This window comes from Haliaeetus leucocephalus, unplaced genomic scaffold, assembly GCF_000737465.1.
Source record: "Haliaeetus leucocephalus isolate CR32 unplaced genomic scaffold, Haliaeetus_leucocephalus-4.0 Scaffold151, whole genome shotgun sequence".
Taxonomy (NCBI): domain Eukaryota; kingdom Metazoa; phylum Chordata; class Aves; order Accipitriformes; family Accipitridae; genus Haliaeetus; species Haliaeetus leucocephalus.
Window position 1 is genome coordinate 15,071,629 of NW_010972587.1, and position 21,162 is coordinate 15,092,790.

At 36.8% G+C, this 21,162-nt stretch overlaps 1 protein-coding gene across 1 annotated transcript in view; it reads right to left on the minus strand.

The window, feature by feature from the left end:
• UHRF1BP1L (UHRF1 binding protein 1-like) overlaps nucleotides 1–21,162 on the minus strand; it is a 41,473-nt gene that overhangs the window by 15,828 nt on the left and 4,483 nt on the right. The window contains exons 4-14 of the mRNA XM_010561986.1: nucleotides 20,157–20,248; nucleotides 18,434–18,623; nucleotides 16,542–16,682; nucleotides 15,804–15,974; nucleotides 14,313–14,493; nucleotides 12,856–12,939; nucleotides 6,735–6,917; nucleotides 6,514–6,632; nucleotides 4,528–4,669; nucleotides 3,580–3,773; nucleotides 98–1,596 (exon numbers count right to left, since the gene is read on the minus strand). Of these exons, the coding sequence (XP_010560288.1) occupies nucleotides 98–1,596; nucleotides 3,580–3,773; nucleotides 4,528–4,669; nucleotides 6,514–6,632; nucleotides 6,735–6,917; nucleotides 12,856–12,939; nucleotides 14,313–14,493; nucleotides 15,804–15,974; nucleotides 16,542–16,682; nucleotides 18,434–18,623; nucleotides 20,157–20,248 (2,996 nt within the window). The remainder of the gene's footprint in view (nucleotides 1–97; nucleotides 1,597–3,579; nucleotides 3,774–4,527; nucleotides 4,670–6,513; nucleotides 6,633–6,734; nucleotides 6,918–12,855; nucleotides 12,940–14,312; nucleotides 14,494–15,803; nucleotides 15,975–16,541; nucleotides 16,683–18,433; nucleotides 18,624–20,156; nucleotides 20,249–21,162) is intronic.

Here is a 21,162-nt window from a genome sequence, read left to right on the forward strand (position 1 = left end):
TACTAGATGTTCACTTCCATTGACCATTACTAAAAGTATGTGGCCAAGATTGATAAATATTTTCAGATAGAAGGAAAATTGATTGAATCTTCTGTACCTTGATGAAGACTGGGATGCAAACATTCTAACTGAAGTCACCTTCTCTTTGTTGATTTCAAGCTCTTCAGGTTCTAAGGCAGTTTCTGTTTCCAAGTCAGTGACTTGGTTAAGACAGCCTTCAGTTGTGCCTTCCTGTTCATTTAACTTATTTGAGAATATGTTTTTGTCATCCTCTTTATCAATGAAAAATTCTGTAGAATCTTCTCTCTTATTTAAAATGGACATTGAATCTCTAGGATGCAAGCTACTTTTCTCACTTAGAGGTCCACAGACCTCCTCTGAATCACTTCTACTAAAAAGTCCACTGCTTCCTCCTTCACTCGTATCTCCCAAACCTTTATCTGATGCATCATCTGAAAATGACATTCCTTTCTGAAAATCCGTATTACTGTCCGATTTAAACAAAAGAGGATCTATTAAAATTCCTTTATTAAGTTCAGCATTCAGAGGCTTGCAGTCATTTACATAATCAAAATTAGTAATACCAGCTTGCACTATCTTATTGCCAACTAATTTACTCTCTGAAGTAAGAGGTTCCCCATTTCCCAAAGGGGAGAGTTCTGATGCCATGGGACTTCCTTCTTCCACAACTGGAGACTTACAAGGGTTTCCCTGAGTCACTGGATGGAGTAGTAAGGCTAGTTCTGCACTTTTCAGTAGGATCCCAATGCAGACATCAGTTTGCTTTGCAGGTTTTCCTGTCACTGCTTCTACATCATTCCTTAAATTTTCTAGGAGCAATACAAGAGATTCGTGGAGAAACAGCAAAAAAAGATACTGGTAATGATTGATCTGCACGCTCACGTGTTTCTGAACATGGACAAGAACATGTACATCTGCATCAGAGGAAGAGCTTTCAGAAAACGCTCCTGAAGTGTCTGACATTTGAATGCCATTGGTCAAGGGCTCTGTCTCACTGCTGTAATATTCCTTTAGAAGTTTTTTACGTTGCAGTCTATTAGCAAGATCACTAGATTCACTTTTTGGAATGTTCAAAGCTGTCTGATTATGCGATAAAAGCTCTTTTTGTGACTTTGCAAATCTTACTGGCTGGCAAATCCAAAGTGAAAGTGGGAATGAGTCCACAAAGCTTATCGGTCGGCCTTTCCCACTTTTCGTTCCTTCATAATCTATCCAAAACTGGGAAAAATGCAAGGCCCAAACATCAGTAGCTGCAGATGTCTTTAATGCATATTTATTCAATTTTGGGATGATATAACCTTTATAAACATCATGCATTTTAGTATCTTGTTCATGAGCATGTCTCTGGAAGATTGGATGCAAAAGATTAAAATTCTTCCGGGACTTAGGAAAAGTGGTGAAAGTTCGACTGAAAAATTCACAGTCTTTGAAGTTCTGAAACAAAGCTTCTAGATCAGAGTGTCTGCAGTTTGGTGAGTATCTTGTATTTGTAGCAATCATCTCTGAACTTTGAATGGAAAGTGCACGAGGTTGATCTTTATGAATTTCAGGTTTGTTTTCAGATGGGATGATGAACTGCAAGAAAGAAATATATTTTGTCTAGTTAGAAATGTGTAGATTAAGAAGGTATACAATTAAAGAAACAAAATAATAGCCATGACAGCTAAAATAAAGGAACATAATCATAGTTTTATGAGAACTCAAGTACACTAACACAGAACAGGGATAAGTCAGGCTTACAGATTATCACTTATGTTTCCTTTCATTTTTAAGAATAATGCTGTGGCATCTAAAACTCAGCGTTTGTACAAAAATGTAAAGGTCTCAGCCTTTTCTTATGTGAAGGATTTAGATTTAGGTCAGCTATATTAGGCTGAAGTGTCTCATTTCTTCAACTCAGAAACAGCTTGGCAGAAAGTTTCTTCTAGTGTTCCAAGTATTTACAACTTTGAACTCCAAATTATAATTCTCCGGTTTTCAATGTGATTTGTCAAATAGGGTTTTTCACTATAGAGTACTACAGTATTTTATTTCTATGTTAAGATACAAAGAAACAATGAAACATGCTAACACAGTTAATATTCTTAACGTTGCAGAACACAGAACAGGTATTTTGTGATCATTATCTGATAATCATAATAATTTTTTTTCATAATAAAAAAATACTCCAACTCCTAAAACCCAACAAAATAGTTCAGCATACTGGATTTAATTTAACTTGCATATCTTTAGTGAAGTTTTAAAGGAAATATATATTTTTATGCCAAATCCTGTAATGGATGTTGTTGACACGGACCTTGGCCACACTAGTTTTGCTAGTATCAGTGACACTACCTTCTGTCACAACATCTCCATGCTGAATCTCTAGAGAGATCAGAGTAAAAAAAAGTCATCCTAAAGACACTTAAAAGATGGGAGTGATGAAGTTTCTTCATGTAAATAAAAGGACTCAGAACGAAATAATCAAATATGTAACTATGTCATAATTAACTATATGATATGTAAATATCAAGCACACCAATAATAAAAGAGTCATAATTTTCTAGAATAAAAATAATGCAGTTAATACAGGGATGAAATAATTAATATGAATCAAGGTCTGAGGGATTTGAGAATACTTTTATCTTCTCTTAGTTTAGTGAGCTATTCACATGTAGTAACTCACTATTAGATCAGTCTGTATTTATAGTTGCCTGGTTGTTAGCTCTCAATAATTGTTTTCATTCAGTACAAACCATGTCCTTTTAAAGTATCAGTAAATATGCACCAAGAACCTTAGGAAGATAACCATGTCTGCACATGTTACCTTTTTAGAATCCTTGAAACCTCTCCTGTGGGCACCATCGAAAAGATTCCTTGTTTTGTTCACCTCTGAACCTTGGAAACCAATGCCCAATGCAAATCGGAGGGGGCAGAAATTGTCTGCTCAATAATCCTTCTCCTCCAAAGGAGGAGAAAAGGGAAGCAAAAATCTGATGTTCAGCTGCATTAACAAGCATCACTCCTCTGGAATAAACATATAGAGAACTTCTATACCTGAACTACAGCCAAGGGCCAGCGTGAAACAGAAAACGGTGAGAATGGGTTTTGGAGAAGGAAATAAACCTTCGGTTGAACTGCTTTCTTTACTCCAGGCATTCACTAACAAGACGAAAGTTTTGATATACTACAACCAGAGTAACAAGGGAGGGCCCTTGCATTAATACGGAGTGCAAATAGGAATTTTTTGCTAGTCATTTTTACTTTAGTGCTCAATTTTTTTTCTTCTGCTATGTCAGCTTCATTGAACACAGTGAAATAATTTGTTAATACTCCCATTCAGGTCTTCAATACAACACCAAAATACCCCTAGGACATAGACAAAGTAGCATGGTAGACAGATGTCTGTCTTCAAACCATCATATTCTGCATAGCTTTCCAGAGCAGCGTTGCTTATTGTGTGGGCTGTTTGTTCATTTATTTGTCCATTTATTCCTTAAGCTGCTTTGCTCACAGCTATTCAGAGTAAAAGTATTTTCCTCCAAGGAACCACAAAACCCCTCCTCAATGACAGCGTACCTTTAACATTAGTCCATCAACTCTAACATCAACATGTTCATCTGATTTTGAATTGTCATTTAACTTGTACATGGCCATGAACTGAATAAGACTCTGTTTCAAATCCAGCACAAACTGATTTAGCCAAAGAATACTTCTCTCATCCAGGGTGAACTGTAAAGCATTCAGCTGGCCATACAAATTTGGACATGGAACTAAAAGAGAAAACAAAACAAAATCATGAGAGTAAGTAGAATTTTTAGGGGTTGTTTGTTTTTTTTTTTTTTTTTTTTTTTAATGAGTACAGACTTACATTTTCACTGGTATTTTACATCAGAGAAAGAATGGAAACCCACTCCTTTAGTCCCAAGGAAGAATAAATTGTTAGGGGATACCTAAAGTGATGCTTCTTTCTCTCACTTCAAGCAAGTAACTGAATTTTTGAATGTAAAAGCTAATATTAGAATAGAACGAAGTCTGAGGAGAGGGGGAGACTGTCCTCATTACAGAGGGAGGGCAGGACCAATGAGATTTGCTGTCCTCAAGTCCTATCCCCAAGAAATCCACAGACATTTCTGTATATAAAACAGGGCCAGCCCCATAACACATTAATAAAAATAACTCCAGCAGATCTTTGTTGCATCTTACATACTACTGCAATAGTTTTGAGTTCTTTTATGTAGCCAGACAGTGGAACTGCAGAAACAATACATGTATGTTGGAGAACGAATAATTTATGTCAGTAAAAATGCTGTGAGTGTTTTCAAACTTAAAAACCATATTTATAAAAAACAGTATTTATAGAAGTTTGCCAGAAGCAAGCACTGTGGAAATGGAGCAGTGTTGTGTTCTGTCCATTTTAGAAAGCCATTACCTACTTCCAACTGTCAACCTAGAATCAGTATTAAGCTTCATAAATGTGAAAGTAACACACAAAATTTATGGTTTGGTACCAAAAAAAAGTCTTACTAGGAAAGTCCTTTCCATCTGGGTAGTAATATTCAGTGAATTCAATATGAATAGCTGGCATTTCTGGTGGAAGATAAAGTGACTTTTTATTGCAAGAGATCAGAGCTTTAGGGGAAGAACGACATTGGTCTGCTGTTGAAACCTGTAAAAGATAAAAGATTCATTTCATTAATACACTACATTTTTATGAATCATTAAGCATTTGTAGTTGCAAGGCACTGCTCCTAGTAGGGTAACATTCCACTGCTCTCAGATGTAGATCCCCAACTACACAAAGTGCTAACAATGAGAAACTTAGTTGCCTTGTAGTAGAAGCAATCCACATAGAACAGTTTCACGAGAAAACTAAATAGTATTAACAATACCAGATCCCCTTCCTTCATGCCAGGCAGGAGGCAGCAGGTCACTTTCAAAGGCATTCAGTAGAAGCCTAGAGTGATCTGGTATCCTTATTGCAAACACTACAGGTACTGTATAAGCAATTAAGCTAGGACGTGGTATATTTGCATACCGTCTGTCCAAAAGGATTCCATATCTTGATGATAAGGGATAGATAAGCTAGATAAGTTTATTACACAACTGTTAGGAAGTCCTTGTACTGTCGTAAGGACAGATTCCAGTACATGGGCCAACTCTCGACTGTGCACTGCTAAGCAAGGTGTTCAGCATGCACCTGGCAGAGGTATGTATGCTTGGCTATGCCCGAAGGTCTACTTCACAGGAGAATCAAGACACTCTAGAACAGTAATCCTCCATTTCTCATTGCTTACAATGTAAATTATGAAACAAGAAGAGATGACCTTTTGATATATATTTGACCTTAAATTTCTTGGAATGTGCCCTAGTTTAAAAAGTACATTGTCAAAACAAAGTTCTTTCATCCAACACTTAGTAGGTCAGACTACTAGTTTGAAATCAGCCAACATATTAATATTGAATATATGATGATGTCTACTTGTGTTAGTTTCACTGGAAATAATGAATATATAACCTTTATAAGCCTGCTTCACTCTACATAGCTGTTTTCAAGCTGCAAACATCTCTGTATTAACACAGACAAAAATTCAAATAATAACAGATCTATTTGGAAAAAGAGCTTTTTGTAGATTGTATAGAAATGATGACAATTAAAAAAATTGAAAATGTATTTGTGTAGGGAGGAGGAGGAGACAAGCATCTGAAGAGTAGAAGGCAAATGAAAACACTGACAGTACAAAATGATATTACAAAACCACTTCAAACCCAGATGAAGGCTTCTGGCAGCAAGCTGCAACCTCCCACTCTACCAGAAGCAATATAGCAAAAAAGCACTGAAAACTGGAACAAGAGCAAGTAGAAGTCACAATGACTAAGGGCACACACTAAGCATTTTTGTTAGGACCTAAAATTTAGTAGTAGATCCTCCTATATCACTACCATTCTGCCTTAGAGATATACTCCTCCTCTATCCCAGTTGCCTCCTATCTGCACCGAAGAGTGAATCTGGACCACAACCAGTAACTAAAACTACTCAAACAAATGGGGGGGGGGAGAATGATTAAGGTGTCTACTCAAAATATCACTGAGGGAGGGAGGGGCTGGAGAAAAATTTTAAAAACCTCTTAATTTAACATGTAAAAAAACCCCCAAATCCATGTACTTTGAAAAAGATAATAAGAAAAGCATGAAATACAAAACCACATATTAAAATATTGGGTACCTAACACACTACAATGAAAAGATGAAAATCCAAATGTCAGGATTTGGGGTACAGTAGAACTTGGATCAAAAACATAGTTATGATAGGGTATCATCTAATACAAAGTCATTAAGAAAATATCCACCAATTTTAACAAAGCAGAAGCAGGCCCATAAAGGTCTAATCCAATAATGAATGGAAAGACTTCTACTAATTTCAATGGGCTTCGGAATTGTCCCTTAAAAACCATAGTTATGTAACAGTCAAGGGCAAAGAAGCCCCAGTTTTACTAACTTGAAGAAATGTACCTGATATATATTGAAATCTGCAAGTCTAACCACAATAGGACTAGACATCAGTTTGCCCTTTGGTTGTTGGGAAGATACAGAGGAAGCCCTAGATGTTCCTTTCGGTATCTGTTCCTTGCCTGTAGGAAAGAATAGTGATGAAATCATTGAAAAGAACAGTCTTTTTTAGAATAGTTTTAACATTTCATGGAATTAGAGCATTAGTGATGCAAACAAAGTACCTGTTTGTAGGTTCTGAGGACATACAGCAGGTGGTGATTTGGGAGGAGAATCTAAGACCTGGTCCTTCACAGCCTGCTTAAGCAATTCAACATTGCTTTTGAATTCATTTAATAATTCTTTGGCCCATCCACTCCTGGTTTTAGTGGCATCACTATAATGCATCCAGTGATTGCAGCTGTCTCCTGCAAATAAGAAGAACGGGGGAGATACTAACTCATTTGAAAGTTTGCTTCTAACCGGATAACAAGTTTCCACTACTTCATAATTCTTCTTCAAAATATAATCTCATTGTATGCTGTAATTATAGAACAACAGAAGTTATAACAGACGTTAAAACAGAAGTTATATATTACATAAAAACAAGTCTCACTCCTTCACAAAATCACTCAGAAAACAATGTAATATTGCCACCTGCCTTTAAAAACCACTAACTAATGCTGAAAACATCACTGAATATTTCCAGTTCACAGAAATCTGATAACATGTTAATGTCACACGTGAGAACATAAAAAAAAAGTTTCACTGAAAAAAAAAAAAAAAAAAGAGAGCAAGTAACAGAGCAATGTTCTCATGCTCATTTTTTCCAAGCTTATCTTTCCTGCCAGAACTGTGTCCTAAGAAGTTCCTGGTCCCTTTCCAGAAATATGTTCTTTTTGTCTTGGCTCCCTAGCACCTTTATGGCATACAAACAAGAAGGTAAGTTCAATCAGTGCTGCAGCACACGCAGCCTTAAAAGTCAAGCCCAGTAGAAATTCTTTTATTCCTAACATGTGTCTGTTGGTCAAGCATTAAACCTCTGAAAGGACACAAGGATGAAATACAAATAACTTCTAACAGGTGGTACCTCACTCTTCAAATACCAGCATGCAAAAACTTACTTTATTTAGGACTTAATGAGGTTTTGAATACTTACAGTGGGGATGACTAGATATGGTTGCTATTAAAATAGGAAAATGCTTTGGGAAAAAATTGTGATTTCAAGTCTAAATGCAGAGATAGAAGAAACTTTAAAGGAGGGGCCTACCACAAGAGACAGCGTTTTTCCCCTGCCTCACAGCCTTTTGATGGTTATTCATATCTTTCTAGCTAAGGAAGAGGAGAAAGGAACAGGGCAGAAAACAGAAAGAGAGCAAGAGGGCAAAGATACATTAAATTCAAGTTCATGAAGCTAGGATTCTACAAAACACGCCTGAAGTGGGGTCACCCCAAGCATATGCACATAAACTCTGAAGTACCTACAGGACAGCAGCATTATAGGGAAAGCTCTCATACCCCTTCTGGGAAGTCAGTATGGGCAGGAGCCTCTCTGAAGTGCTTGTACACTAACACACACAGCACAGGCAAACTGCGGGAGCAGAAGGAATTGGAGATCTACATGCAGTTGCAGGGCTGTGATCTCACTGGGATCACAGAGACACAGTGAGGTAGCACACACGCTGAAATGCTGCAAAGGATGGACACAGGCTCTTTGGGAAGCACAGGCCAAGAAGGCGAGGTGGGCGAGTCACCCCTTCAGTGAGATCAGTGGGAACACATGGAGCTCTGCCTTGGGATGGATGATCAGCCAGCTGAGCCCTCACAGGTCAGGATTAGAGGGCAGACCAACATGGATGATGTTGTGGTGGATGTCTGCTACAGACTGTCTGACTAGGAAGATGATGAGGCCCTCTTCAGACAACTGAAAGAAGTATCATGTTCACAGACCCTGGTCCTCATTAGGAACTTTAGCCACCCCAGTATCTACTGGAGGGACAACACAGCAAGACACAAGCAATCCATGCCACTTCTGAAAGTGCATCAATGACCACCTCTTAACACAAGTAATCAAGGAGCCAAAGAGAGCACATGCTCTGCTGGACCCAATTCTTACAAAAAAGGAAGAACTGTTCAGGGATGAGAAGGTCAGGGGCAGCCTTGGCTGCAGTGACCATGACATGGTGGAGTTCAGGATTCCGAGGTGAAGGAACAAGGCAAAAAGTTGAATGACAACCCAGGACTTCAGGAGAGCAGCCTTTGGCCTGCTTGAAAGCATCTCATGGGATATAACCCTGGCCAGAAGAGGGGCCCAGGAGAGCTGGTTGATGTTCAAGAATCACCTCCAAGCCAAAGAACAGTCCACCCCAAAAAGCAGGAAATCTAGCAAATATGGAAGGAGGCCTGTGTGGATGAACCAGGAACTCCTGACTAAATTCAAAGATAAAAAGGAAGCGTACAAGATGTGGAAACAGCATCAGGTTACCCAAAAATAATATGGAGGATGGTGTTAGGAATGCCAAAGCGTATCTGGAGTTGAATCTAATGAGGAGCATTAAGGACAACAAGAAAGGCTTCTACAGGTGTATCACCAGCAAAAAGGGGGGAAGCTTGGTCTTGCTGCAGAATGGAACATGGGACCTGGTAACAAATAACATGGAGAAGGCTGAGGAACTCAATGCCATCTTTGCCTCAGTCTTCACTGGTAACACTTGCCTTCAGAATTCCCAGGTCCTTGAGACCCTTGGGAAAGTGTGGAGCAAGGAAACCTTCTCCTCAGCAGAGGAGCATTACCTTAGGAAACATTTACACTGATGAGACATGCACCAGTCCATGGGATCCTAATGAGACGCAAACAAGTGCTGAGAGAGCTGGCCAATGTCATGGGGAGGCCACTCAATTATCTTTGAAAGGTTGTCAATTGAATAGTGATGAGGAAAGACTCCTGATGACTGGAAGAAAGCAAATGTCCTTCCTATCTTCAAGAAGGAGGATGAAAAGAACAACAGGCCAGTCAGCCTCACCTCAAAGAAGGTAATGGAGGAAGGTAACAGAGAGCAACAGAGCAAATAATCCTGGAAACCATTTCAAAACACATTAAGGACAGGAAGGTGATTGGGAGTACACATGCATGGATTTATGATGGAGAAATCATGCCTGATGAATTTTACAGCCTTCTACTATGAGACGACCGGCTTGATAGATGAGGACAGAGCAGTGGATGCTGTTTATCTCAACTTTAGCAAGGCTTTCAACACCGTTGAAAGCAGCTTTGCAGAAAGAAACCCAAACCTGAGACAGTAGAGTTCAATATGAACTAGCTATGTGTCCTTGATGCAAAGAAAGCCAGCAGCACCTTGAGCGGCTTAGGAAAAGCATTGCCAACTGGTCAAAGGAGGTGATCCATGCCCTTTACTTAACCCAGGTGAGTGCTGGGTCCAGTTCTGGGCTCCCCAGTACAAAGCGGCCATGGACTTGCTGGAGTGAGTCCAGAAAATAGTCACAAAGATACTTAAGGGGCTGGAATACCTTTCAAGGAACGGCTGAGATAGCTGGGATCATTTAGCCTGGAGAAGAGAAGGCTCAGAGGGATCTTATCAATGTGTATAAATGACTGATGGGGGAAGTAAAGATGAGGGAGCCAGATTTTTTCTCAGTGGTGCCCAGTGACAGGACAAGAGAAAATAAACACAAATCTCCACCCTTGGAGCTATTCAAAACTAACTGGACACAATCCTGGGAAGCTAACTTTAATTGACACCACTTTAACCGGAGAGGTTGGACTAGACAATCTCCAGAGGTGCCTTCCATCCCCAACTATTCTACAATTCTATAAATGGAGACGCCATTGCCACATTTATCTGTGAAAAGTGAAGAGCAGGCCAGATTGTAACAAGAAAACAGTATTTTAGTGGAGCTGGCACTGACGTTCCTACCATCTGAATTTATTGCTGGTTGTCCAGGAAGAAAATGCTTTCCAATTTCTCATATTGTCTCAATATATCAGCTTGATCAAGAATTTCCTGTGCTGCAAAATGTCCTACATGATGGCAAAGCAGCAGCTTTCTCTGATCATCATCCAGCAACACATCAGCTGCAAAGATAATGGGTCTGGATAAAAGATTCTGTGAGGGCAGGTCTGGGAGGACTAGTAAAGCGATGGATTGCTGTACAGACAGGTTTACAATATCCAATAAGTCTGGCTTATGTTAGGGTTATCACAGTCAATGGACATACAACCTGCTTCATTTTTGTTAAGTACTATGAAAGGCTATTGTTGGAAGGCTTGATTTTCCATGGGTTAGAAATTTACCCTACAGCAAATATGCCTCAGACACCCTTCTGAGTCTTTCTACGTAGGGTCTGTTACAAAAACAAACCCCCCCCCCCCCCCCCCCCCCCCAAGAACCCAATCTGCAAAATAATTAACTGTTGAGGACTTTTTCCTGAAGGTTTAATCGCAATTTCCAAGAAGATGATACCAAAAGAGCTATTTCTAGATATTCCGTAGGCCAGAGAGGCACAAAACCAGAAAACAATCTGGTAACAGTCACAGAAGAATATAGCTATCTCCTCCTTCCCTACCATTATAGGGTATTAATCTGGTGTTGTCCTTCAGTATGCAATATTGCAGAGCCTCGACTTCAGGATAGGAATGCTCTGCATATCAGGTGATAGCCTGATAAGAGCAGTATATAGAGGCATGATACCTACAAGGCTAGAGAACTCCCTTTGAACTTTCAAGATTAATATGTGCTCCTTTGAGTAAAGGGGCTCTCCTCTCTGTGACGATAGTTTGCCTATAGAATTGCCACACTCTTCTAAAACAGTGACCTCTTAAAAAGGAAAAAAAAAAAAAAAAAAAGGATGACCTCTTAAAGTGGAAAAAGAAACTTTCTGGCCTGTTGCCTTCCCCTCCACACATCCACGCTACTGGATTAAACACCACCACCTTTGGCAGTTTTTTGTCATAGCTTATCAATGAGACCTAGATTTCTGTTACTTAAACATACTTGTACAGAAAACCATTTAAGACTGCAGGAGAACACTACCTTTAGAGGCACAACCTTTGCTCTGCAGCTGATCTTTTCCACCTCTGGTTTCATGTAGTGGGAGTTATGTCCCATGTAACCATTACCTAAAAGCATTCTCAGTGAGCTTCTAACATGCCCATCCAAGAGCCTACAGTGCATGGTTCAACCTAGCTAAGAATCCTTCCAAAAGAAACTATTTATTTCCCTGGTTCTCTACATTTTCTCTGAGGAGAGCTCACAGAAACCATAGATAGATGAGACCCTCACTTCGACACAGTAGAAACCAGAAGTGACAGTAAATGAAAAACAGCTGGGTCACAAGACAGGCATGTGTTAAACCTCTGTAACTTAAGGTCCCACTTTCATAGGGCACGAAACAAATTTCAAACCATATTAGGACAATCTATAGCAAGGAAAGAATATTGTTTTTCTTAAGCATATTCTTTTCTGTGGCTGTGCATGTTTATTTGACCTATGCTAAATTACATTTTTTAAGGTGCAAAAACTATACTTGCTACTTATGAATGAAATAGATTGACATTACAGGATTCCACCTGCAACCATGAGTGACAACAGGGACATGAGGCAAGCTATGGCTAATTCAATCTTTAATGTACGTGAATAATCACTCCAAAATGGGTGGTCTGTGTTAGTAAAAAGCAAAACAAAACACAACCAACCCTCCCCCACCAACTAAAAGCCCCTCCACTGTACTGGATTGCCTTTGATCTCAAATTCAACAGCAAACATATTTTGTGTCTTCTAAATTTTTTACATTTCTATAAAACCTATTTACTAGAAATTATTTGTAAGAAATGCTTCTTTGGAAATTTCTAATATCTGTTTAATAACAATTTCTTAACAAAAGGCTATACAATTGAACCTCTATACACTGGGATTCTTGTTTAGCAAAATAAAACTCAAAACATTGCTTGGAAATGGACATAAAATAGACTTCTATATGGAAAAAAAATCTAGCAGATTGACTCTTGCAAATATCCAATTAGTGAATTCTCAATCTGCCATACTGCCTTCCTCTGTCAACACACAATTCTTTTCATGTCAGAAATGTGTAAACACCGTTTTGTTGACCAAACAGAACAGTGAAAAGGAAAAGTGTTTGGCCTAAAATAGCTCATTCACAGAAATTAATTGGTTCCCAGGTTGTTGCTTTTGTTGGGGTTTTTTGCATATAGAAGGAAATAAAAAGGTGTGCATTTCAAATGCTTAGAATGTTATTATCCAACCTGTATACATATACACACACAATTTTTTTAGTATTCAAGCAAGATAGTTAATTCACAAGTAATTCACAAAATGCTCATTTTCATACCTGCTTTGTGAAATGGATAATAGTCCACTGTTAAATAGCTGAAGGAAAGCTGCATTGCCCCTCCTGTAACACGCCTATTTGAGTCTGTAAAATAAAACCACGCTCAGTTCTGCAGACATTGTATTTAGCATGTTAGTTCTTATGTTGCTGCATTCCTTTAAACAGCTACTTCTTCCTCCCCTTTCCTGGCTCTCCTTACAACCTCATTATCTTCCCTCAAAATTTTCATTCAGATAGTCTTCACTGGTTTCTAAAGATCAGCTTTTAGAACTCCTGTGTTCTGTACTCGGTTGCTACTAACAAATTGCATATTGTTTTAAATGCTATTAAAAAGTAGACAACTCTTTGAAGACATATTGCTGCAGTTTTTCTGAAAGAAAACTTTCCACACTGAATATATGATTATGATCAGTCATTTGAAGCCAACATTTACTTTCAAGACTATTGTAAATACAATTTTTTTAATTTTATTTGACAAATATTATCGCAGTAAAGAGGTCTTCTCAGAGTCTTCTCTTCTGCTTTTTCCACTGCTAAATTTAAACTTCATGGCCAAAAATAAAGGACCAATAAAGAGATCTCACCAAGAATGATAAATCCCAACTGCAGTAGATACACCACATGTAAGGAAATATGTCTCTAGCCAGTGAGCCTTATGCTCTGCTGCTCTGCAAGATTCTTCCCCAATCAAGGAAATATACTCACTAAAACCTAAGTTTTCCATACTCTTTTCTTCAGAAGACCTTGTATGCCTCTAAATTTTTCAGTGACTAGCCAGCTCCTTGGATATACACTGATATGTCATTCTCTTCTGATCACTTTTAAAAGGCATGAAAGAAGTGTCATTTGTCTTCTTTTTTCCTGATTCTAAATATGGCTATATGCAATAGCCTTTCATTTAAAAAAAAACCAAACCCCAAAGTACAAGTATTACACACAAAATTATAAAGCCACAGAACACTTGTTCCATTCCTTCCATGTGCTGCAGAGCATACCAAATTCTCTAAATTACTAACAAAAAGAGGACTGCTCATTTATTAGTCTGCATTTTATAAAAGTAATACAGAAGCAGATTTTACAGTGACCCTTTCAAGCCACAGTATTGTTGCCACTGCATTCTTCATAACCCAGTTAACTTATAATATAAAAGAAAAAACAGCAGTAACAATCAGACTGGACAGAATCAGTTTCTACAAGACAGGAAAAGCACTGAGGCTACTAGCACTCTTAGCAGTTTTTATTGCGTTTATTCTAAAATAATTACATTTAATAATGAAATGTTGTCCTAACAGAGGCATCTAGCCAATTTTAAATGTGTCTGCAGACACTGAAGACAATTCCGAATACTCCTTTAAAATAAAGACAGACTCTTGATTAACATTATCGTATTCCCCCAAATGTCTTCTAAAAGTGATTATGGTTCACAAGCATGTTACTTTTTTTTTTTTGAAAGTTACCTTTTTCTTTAGCATGGATATCATCACATATATGTAGGTCCAAATGAGAAATTACTAAGTGATGAGAGGTTTCCTTAACATCAAAATCATTAAATAATTTTACTATTGCATCATTTTGATCAGGTGCTGCTGTTGTCTGGTGTGCTTTCACCTGCTGAGAGCTGGGTGCAGGGGCAGAGCTCTGAAAAAAATATTTAGTCATGTCAATTTATAAAGTTCATCCTTCCTTTCAACCAGAAATATTCTTTTACTTACTCAAAACAGGCCTTTGAAATAAGGAAAAATCTGCATCACATGCGTTCACCTTGGATTGTTATTGAGATTTAAGTGTGCTGTTTTAGAATAAAGGTAAGTTGAGCTAATGCCTAGGTGTCATAAAGAGACAGTACCAGTGCATCCCCCATTCTCCTCCTCTTCCCCCACACTTCTTTACAGCCCTGTCACTTGCAGCACTGGTATTTTTCTAACTTTTGTTGCAAGCTGTTCAGGGAGCTAAACCAGCAGAAAACTATCAATTTTTTGTTGGGCTTATTTCTGCTAGTTTAGTTCCCCAAACTACTTCACAATAGGGTCAAACGTGAGCTGGTGCCAGTACCAGGGAATTTGAGAATCAGGACCTTTCTGCTCACTAACAGCTAGCCATTAGATTGCTGTAGCTAAACCACTGAATCATGCCATAAGTCATCAGCACCGCCGCAGGAACTGAACTCTCCATTGCAGTACACTATCTTTATTGTAAGAGATTCTATACAAATGACTTTACTCAATCAGCCTTAGTAATAAATTATGTTTTATTTTTATAGGACTATCTTTTATCAGTGTATTTCTGCTGCTGCTTTACAGACAAGAGGAGGTCCCTACCCCCAACACTCACAAAAGCCCAGCTGGTCTAGTCTACTGTATGTGCTGAAAGACCACCAAGATTTACGTAAGACTATCTTACATACAGCATCAATATCACATCTATGCCAGCAGAAATATGTTAAAAGCAGAATTATTTCCAACTATTATTTCCACTATATATTCCAACAAGAGACCTGCATGATGGAAAGCTCTTACTAAAAGCTAATTTTCTAGTAGCACGAAAACAAACTGGACAAGCACTTTAAATCACTGTAGTAAGCATATCTATCCACACATTAAGGCTACTTTAGTAGATCTTAATTATATTTTTTTTATTCATAACCAGAAAATATTTGGAGAGCAAATTCACTAAACAGTTAATCAACTGTTAAGTAAGTACAGAAATCTAAATACTCTGTATATGGATAAATACAACTTTTTTCTTTCCTGCAATTAACATCAATACACAAAATCTTGTAAAATAAAGTCTATCTTGTACTACTGTGATTCATTCTCAATGTAATTTAAGATACACGGCTGAATGAAAATGAGTAACTGAACATTCTCCAAAATAAATTAACACAACAAACCACATTGTGTTGTATTTTAGAACACCTGATAATGATAATAGTGAGACAATTATCATACCTGTGCTGTTTCAGAAGCCAAGCTTTTTCTCTGTTCTGTTGATTTCTCTATGGCTTCACTAAGAGATTTGGCATACTGCACCATAGCTTTCAACTGTGAATCAGTCAAAACCCATAGCAAATCATCCAGAATCAGAACCAGTTTTGATGCCACTACATTACAATCCTTTAACTGTAGAATAAAAATTTAAACAAGTCAAATGGATTCATTAAATACTTACATTTCTCATACCAACTATAAGAAAAAAAAAAGCTGAATGCAAAACCACACCTCCCAAAAAGCAAATTTCTTCCATATAAATAATAAAAATATCTTTTATTTTAAATTGTAATCCCCTCATTAACTAAAAAGTACCTAAGATATACTATATTTATGCCTCACTTTTAATGTTTGGCATGCATTGAATATTAAACTGATGCATTTCTCTAAATGCAAATAATGTAAATATTGCCCGAATCTAAAGAGGTAGGACAACATGCACCATCATAAAGTTCTGCAGATCAAACGATTTCGTTAGTAGGACCTGTGCAATGTCTTCATCTTCAAATTCTGCCTGCAATGTTTCTTGTAAACTCTACAGTCTTACAGATTATATGCTATTAAAAACTTAATTCAGGGAATTCTACATTATATATGGCCTAAATTTAAAACCTTTACTATGTGCACATATGCATTAAGAGCATGAGTTAAAAATGAATTCATAAAAATAATAAAAGATTTCAAACTTTTCAAGTTTACCCTTCTTTTAAGCGTGACCCTAATTTTTGATTGGTTAGTAATCAGTCGAACTGGAGCACTCATGATTTCATGCTTAGAGCTCTGGATTGCATCTGCTTCTATTCTGATCATCTGCCAGTTGATTTCTTTAAAAGTCAAAACCTTTAAAGAGAGAGAAAAAGAGAAAAGCACCTTTATGCAATATGACAGTTTACTTGCGCCTAAGCACGTGCACATGTATGTATATATCTGCACATATATACACACACACATATATGTATCCTTCACGCAGAGCCATATGAACCAAACAAATACAAGTCACTTGTTATTCCACTTACAGGTCTCAGGAAGTAAAACCCTGATCCTCCTCTACCTCGATAACATCACAGAAATGTTAAGCTAGTTTGAAAACTGCACAGCCTATGTCCTGCAAATGTAAGCAGAGACTTAAGTAAAACAGACCCAATGTGTTTGGGAAGGAGGCACGCACAATAATTCCGCAAGATGGAAAGGCACAGTGCAAAGCAGCCTGTAAAACACTATTTGCAGAAAAGCAGAGTACCTACCTTCCTCACCCAGAAGATGCAGGATGAATGGAAGCTTCTAAAAAAATTCTAAGGAGATTCCTTATTACGTTAAGAGTGTACCTACAGCGCAAAGCTAAAAGCTTGCTCCCTTAAAGTATAGTTTTGCACAAGTTATCTTTGTAGCACAGTGTTGTTTTTATTTTTTCAACTTTTCATGCAATTTACCACTAACAAATCATTCACTATAGTTTCTAGAAATTTGTGTTTCCAGAATTCATTGCAGTAAAAGGAACACTCCCCAGGGAGAGTTCTGTTGTGTATGGGACGATTATTCAGAATAAAATTCTTCCTAAAAAGCACAAAATCAAAAAATACGGCAATACAAAATTCCATCTAGTCAAACTTCTTCCTCGTGAGATTTCATTGACTCAGGAGCATTAGCATACAGATAAGCTCCAGGAAAGACAAACTGTCAGAAAAATAGTTTTCAACTTGTTATTGTGGGGGTATTTTTACCTAACATTCTCTTGGCATTTCTTTCACTACATAAAAAGCAATTACCTGACTCCTTAACTCTCAGTAAAGTCTTTGTTCTGGAATAATCATCTTTAAATGGGCAAACATGGGCAAAATTTGACACACTTATTTATCCAAGGCCAGGTGCATGCTAAAATAAGTCTTTCTCAATACAACATACAGCATTTAGAATCAACCTTGCACTCAGTATGCATTTTACTTTGGTTACATGGCAGAAAGCAAAAGAATGGTATACACCAATCTAGGACTTCCATGTTAAGTTCTCCCAGACAGTAGAAAAGTATGCACTTTACTGCTATTACTTTTTTGTATATGTATGATTTAGTTATTCCAAGAAAAATATTTAATTCTTGCATAGGAACTTGACTAAAATTCAGTTAAAACTGCTTAAAGAAAAAAAAATCCTTATTAGGCAAACCCTCACAAGCAAATAAATAACCAGTTAAAGCTTTAAAAATAATAAAAACCCCCAGCACAATGCCTTATCCTTCCACACTTAATATACTATTCCTGGTTTTTTTCAGTACTCTTCAAGTCTGGTCCATTTTTCATTTTAAAATGATCACAAGCTTGGAGAACATAAGAAGGGAACAGTACATATGCTTGCCCTGGTCTTTGCTCTTCCCTAAGCATCCATTTTGGCCACTGCTAGATACATAACATTTGATCTGACTCACATCTACCACTTTTACATCCTTGTGTTTCTAGAGGACAGCTGAAATTACTGGGCACAGAATGTCTCCATAGCCAGTAACAGCATGTTTCCTAGACTGTATAAGGTTGCAATTTAACTTCCTCCTCCTTTACTACAAAAACAAGGGAAAAAAGTTAGCAAAAGATAGTATTTACCTCTCCACGCTGAGCTTCTTGTATTCTGGTAAATCTGAGGTCAGCATGTTCCCAGTTTGCATTTACACTATATATTCTCAGCTGGGAAAGTTCAAATGAAGCATTAAAGGCTTTTGCGCCAATCCTTATTATAATGGAGTTCACAGAAACCGAAATGCCTTCTACCACTTTTTCAGCAAAGCCATATTCACTAAAAAGTGAAATGCCAACATATTAAATACACACCTAATGAAAGGGCACAAAAATAAATTTAAACAGTTGAAATACAACATGAAACAAACCATAAAATAAGTTCCTGATGTATTCTCCAGTTATGAATTTTTGTTAAATATACTTGATCTAGTTTACAAGAATTTCCATCCTATGATCCTAATCTCAAAATAGTCATTAAAGAACATATTTTGGACCAAGATCAATCTCCGTTAAGTATAACAATGAATGCAATTTTTCCAGATAAATATTTTATACATATATATAAATGTATTAAAAAAAATTATATATTATACATACATAAGAATAACAGTCTACAGCATTATGTAGAAATCTTACTACTCTTTACGTATACATAAGGAGTAACTCATGTCAAATCAATTATTTGGCAATTTCAATCTGGTTAGTATTTATCTCTATAAGCTAAATTACTCCACCCATTAAAACTAGTGTCTTTCCTGTATACAAAACAGTATAAAGTATTTGCTTTGTTTCATTCTATAAAAGACAGGCATCCTAAATCGTGGTTACATTTCTACATCAAATGCATTCTAGTATTAAAAAAGATAAAGCAGTTGCAATTAATTTTTTAATAAAAATCTTATGCATTCTGAATGTTTTAGATTAATGAATGGAAAATTGTATTTTAAATCTTCTTTTAACATCTAAAATTTTTTGCCTTTTTTTTTCTGCTTCTTTGAAAAGTAGATTTTATGTGGTTTGTCATTCCTTTTCCTTTTTATAACTTCCATCCTACACAGAATCTCTATGGCAATGATTTTCAAGCTGTACCCTAGGAGACATAGAGGCCCATGGACTGCTTCTACATATTAGGCAAAAGTTAAAATAAGAAAAGCAATTGTATCACCAAATTTGTTTCTCTGTATATGGGTCCCTAAGCCCACTGAAAAATGCTTTGGGTCCATAAAAAGGAAGTGACTAGGGGAGTGGGGGGATGGAAATCACTGATGCAACACTATATTGTCCCACCAAATTACTTGACTTTTGGGCTATATACTGTGCATGAAATCTTTCAGTAAGATTTGGCTGATACAATAAAGGAAATAGAACTTTAAAACACCACACTAACAAATAGCCCTTAATAATGTTTTTTAGACCAAACAAAGGAAAAATAAAGTTTTAAAAAAACCCACCCCAATATTATATATATTTTCCAAATAGGTTGAAGGCAAAATGTCTTTAATTTTCAAAAAACTTAACATCAATTAAACTTGGTAAATTTTTGATGCAGTAGTTGCACTCATATGAAATGTGCCTAGGAAGCTCCATACATAGTTCAGATGTTCTCTCCAGGCTTGGGTCTGCATAGTTCCATTATCGCTATACATATGTAACTCCACCTACAAGTAATAAAATTTTGGAGAGAAAGAAATAGCAAGCTGCAACACTACAGACTTCTGAAAATTTGCCCAGGATCTAACTGTTTGATATTAATTCAAAATGAGTAATTTAAACTTTTTTGAATTAATTACATGTAAGTGTCATAACTGACCTCTGTCCAGATGCAGTTGCAATAGGAGAGGGTCCATTAGGGGCACGTGGCTCTTCACATGTGCTCATTTCCATTACAACTTTATCCAAGGACTTGAAAAACAAAACAAAACAAAAAATTGGAGACCTAAGAGGTAATGAAGTAAATATATAACATATGAAGAAAAAACAAACAAACAAAAAAAATCACTTGAGAACTTTTTCTGAAATATACACAGAACAGTTCTTACCATGTCAATTTTCCCATAAACCTTTGTAGCGTACCAAAATTATCTATTTTTTAATTTGTTCATATAAATTTTTAAGTTTTGTGAATTCTAACTGACCTTCCCAGTCAAATATTGGATAACATAATTCTTGATCCCTGAGTATTATTTATCCATCACACACATTTTCAAAAATTCCATTTCAAAAAGGGCAAGATTTAATGTGGGCTCATCTCGGTTTTCTTCCTATACAATTGTTCTTTCAGTGAAATACTTAATACCTCCTGAGTTTTCTAAATGGTTCAGTAAGTTCAGAAAATTTTAATGGAAAATATCTGAAACTCGTCTACTAAAATTCGTGATAGCAGATGAAGTTTTGTGCTGCATCTTTAAAACAAAATCTGAATATATGTAATACATACACATATAAGTGTGTATGCATTCTGTGTATATGCATCTTCAGTAGAACTAGTAAAACAAGTAATTTCTAAAAAGATATATTCTAGCATAATTTGCAACACAACATATTATAGTAAAATTGTATGCTATTACTGTATTCTTTGTACATGAGGTGGTACCCTTACAAAAGAAGCTGGGAATTAAGGGAATGAGACACCTAAATCCTATTTTAACTGAAGGCTATATTTAAATAGTAGAACTATAACACATAGATATAAATAATGCATACTAACATGGGGGTGAACAGAATGGGAACACACCAAATGCAAAACCTTATTCCCGGCAACTGAATAAATCCAAGAATCTCCTAACTTACATTACAATGCTTGTGACCTAAATTTA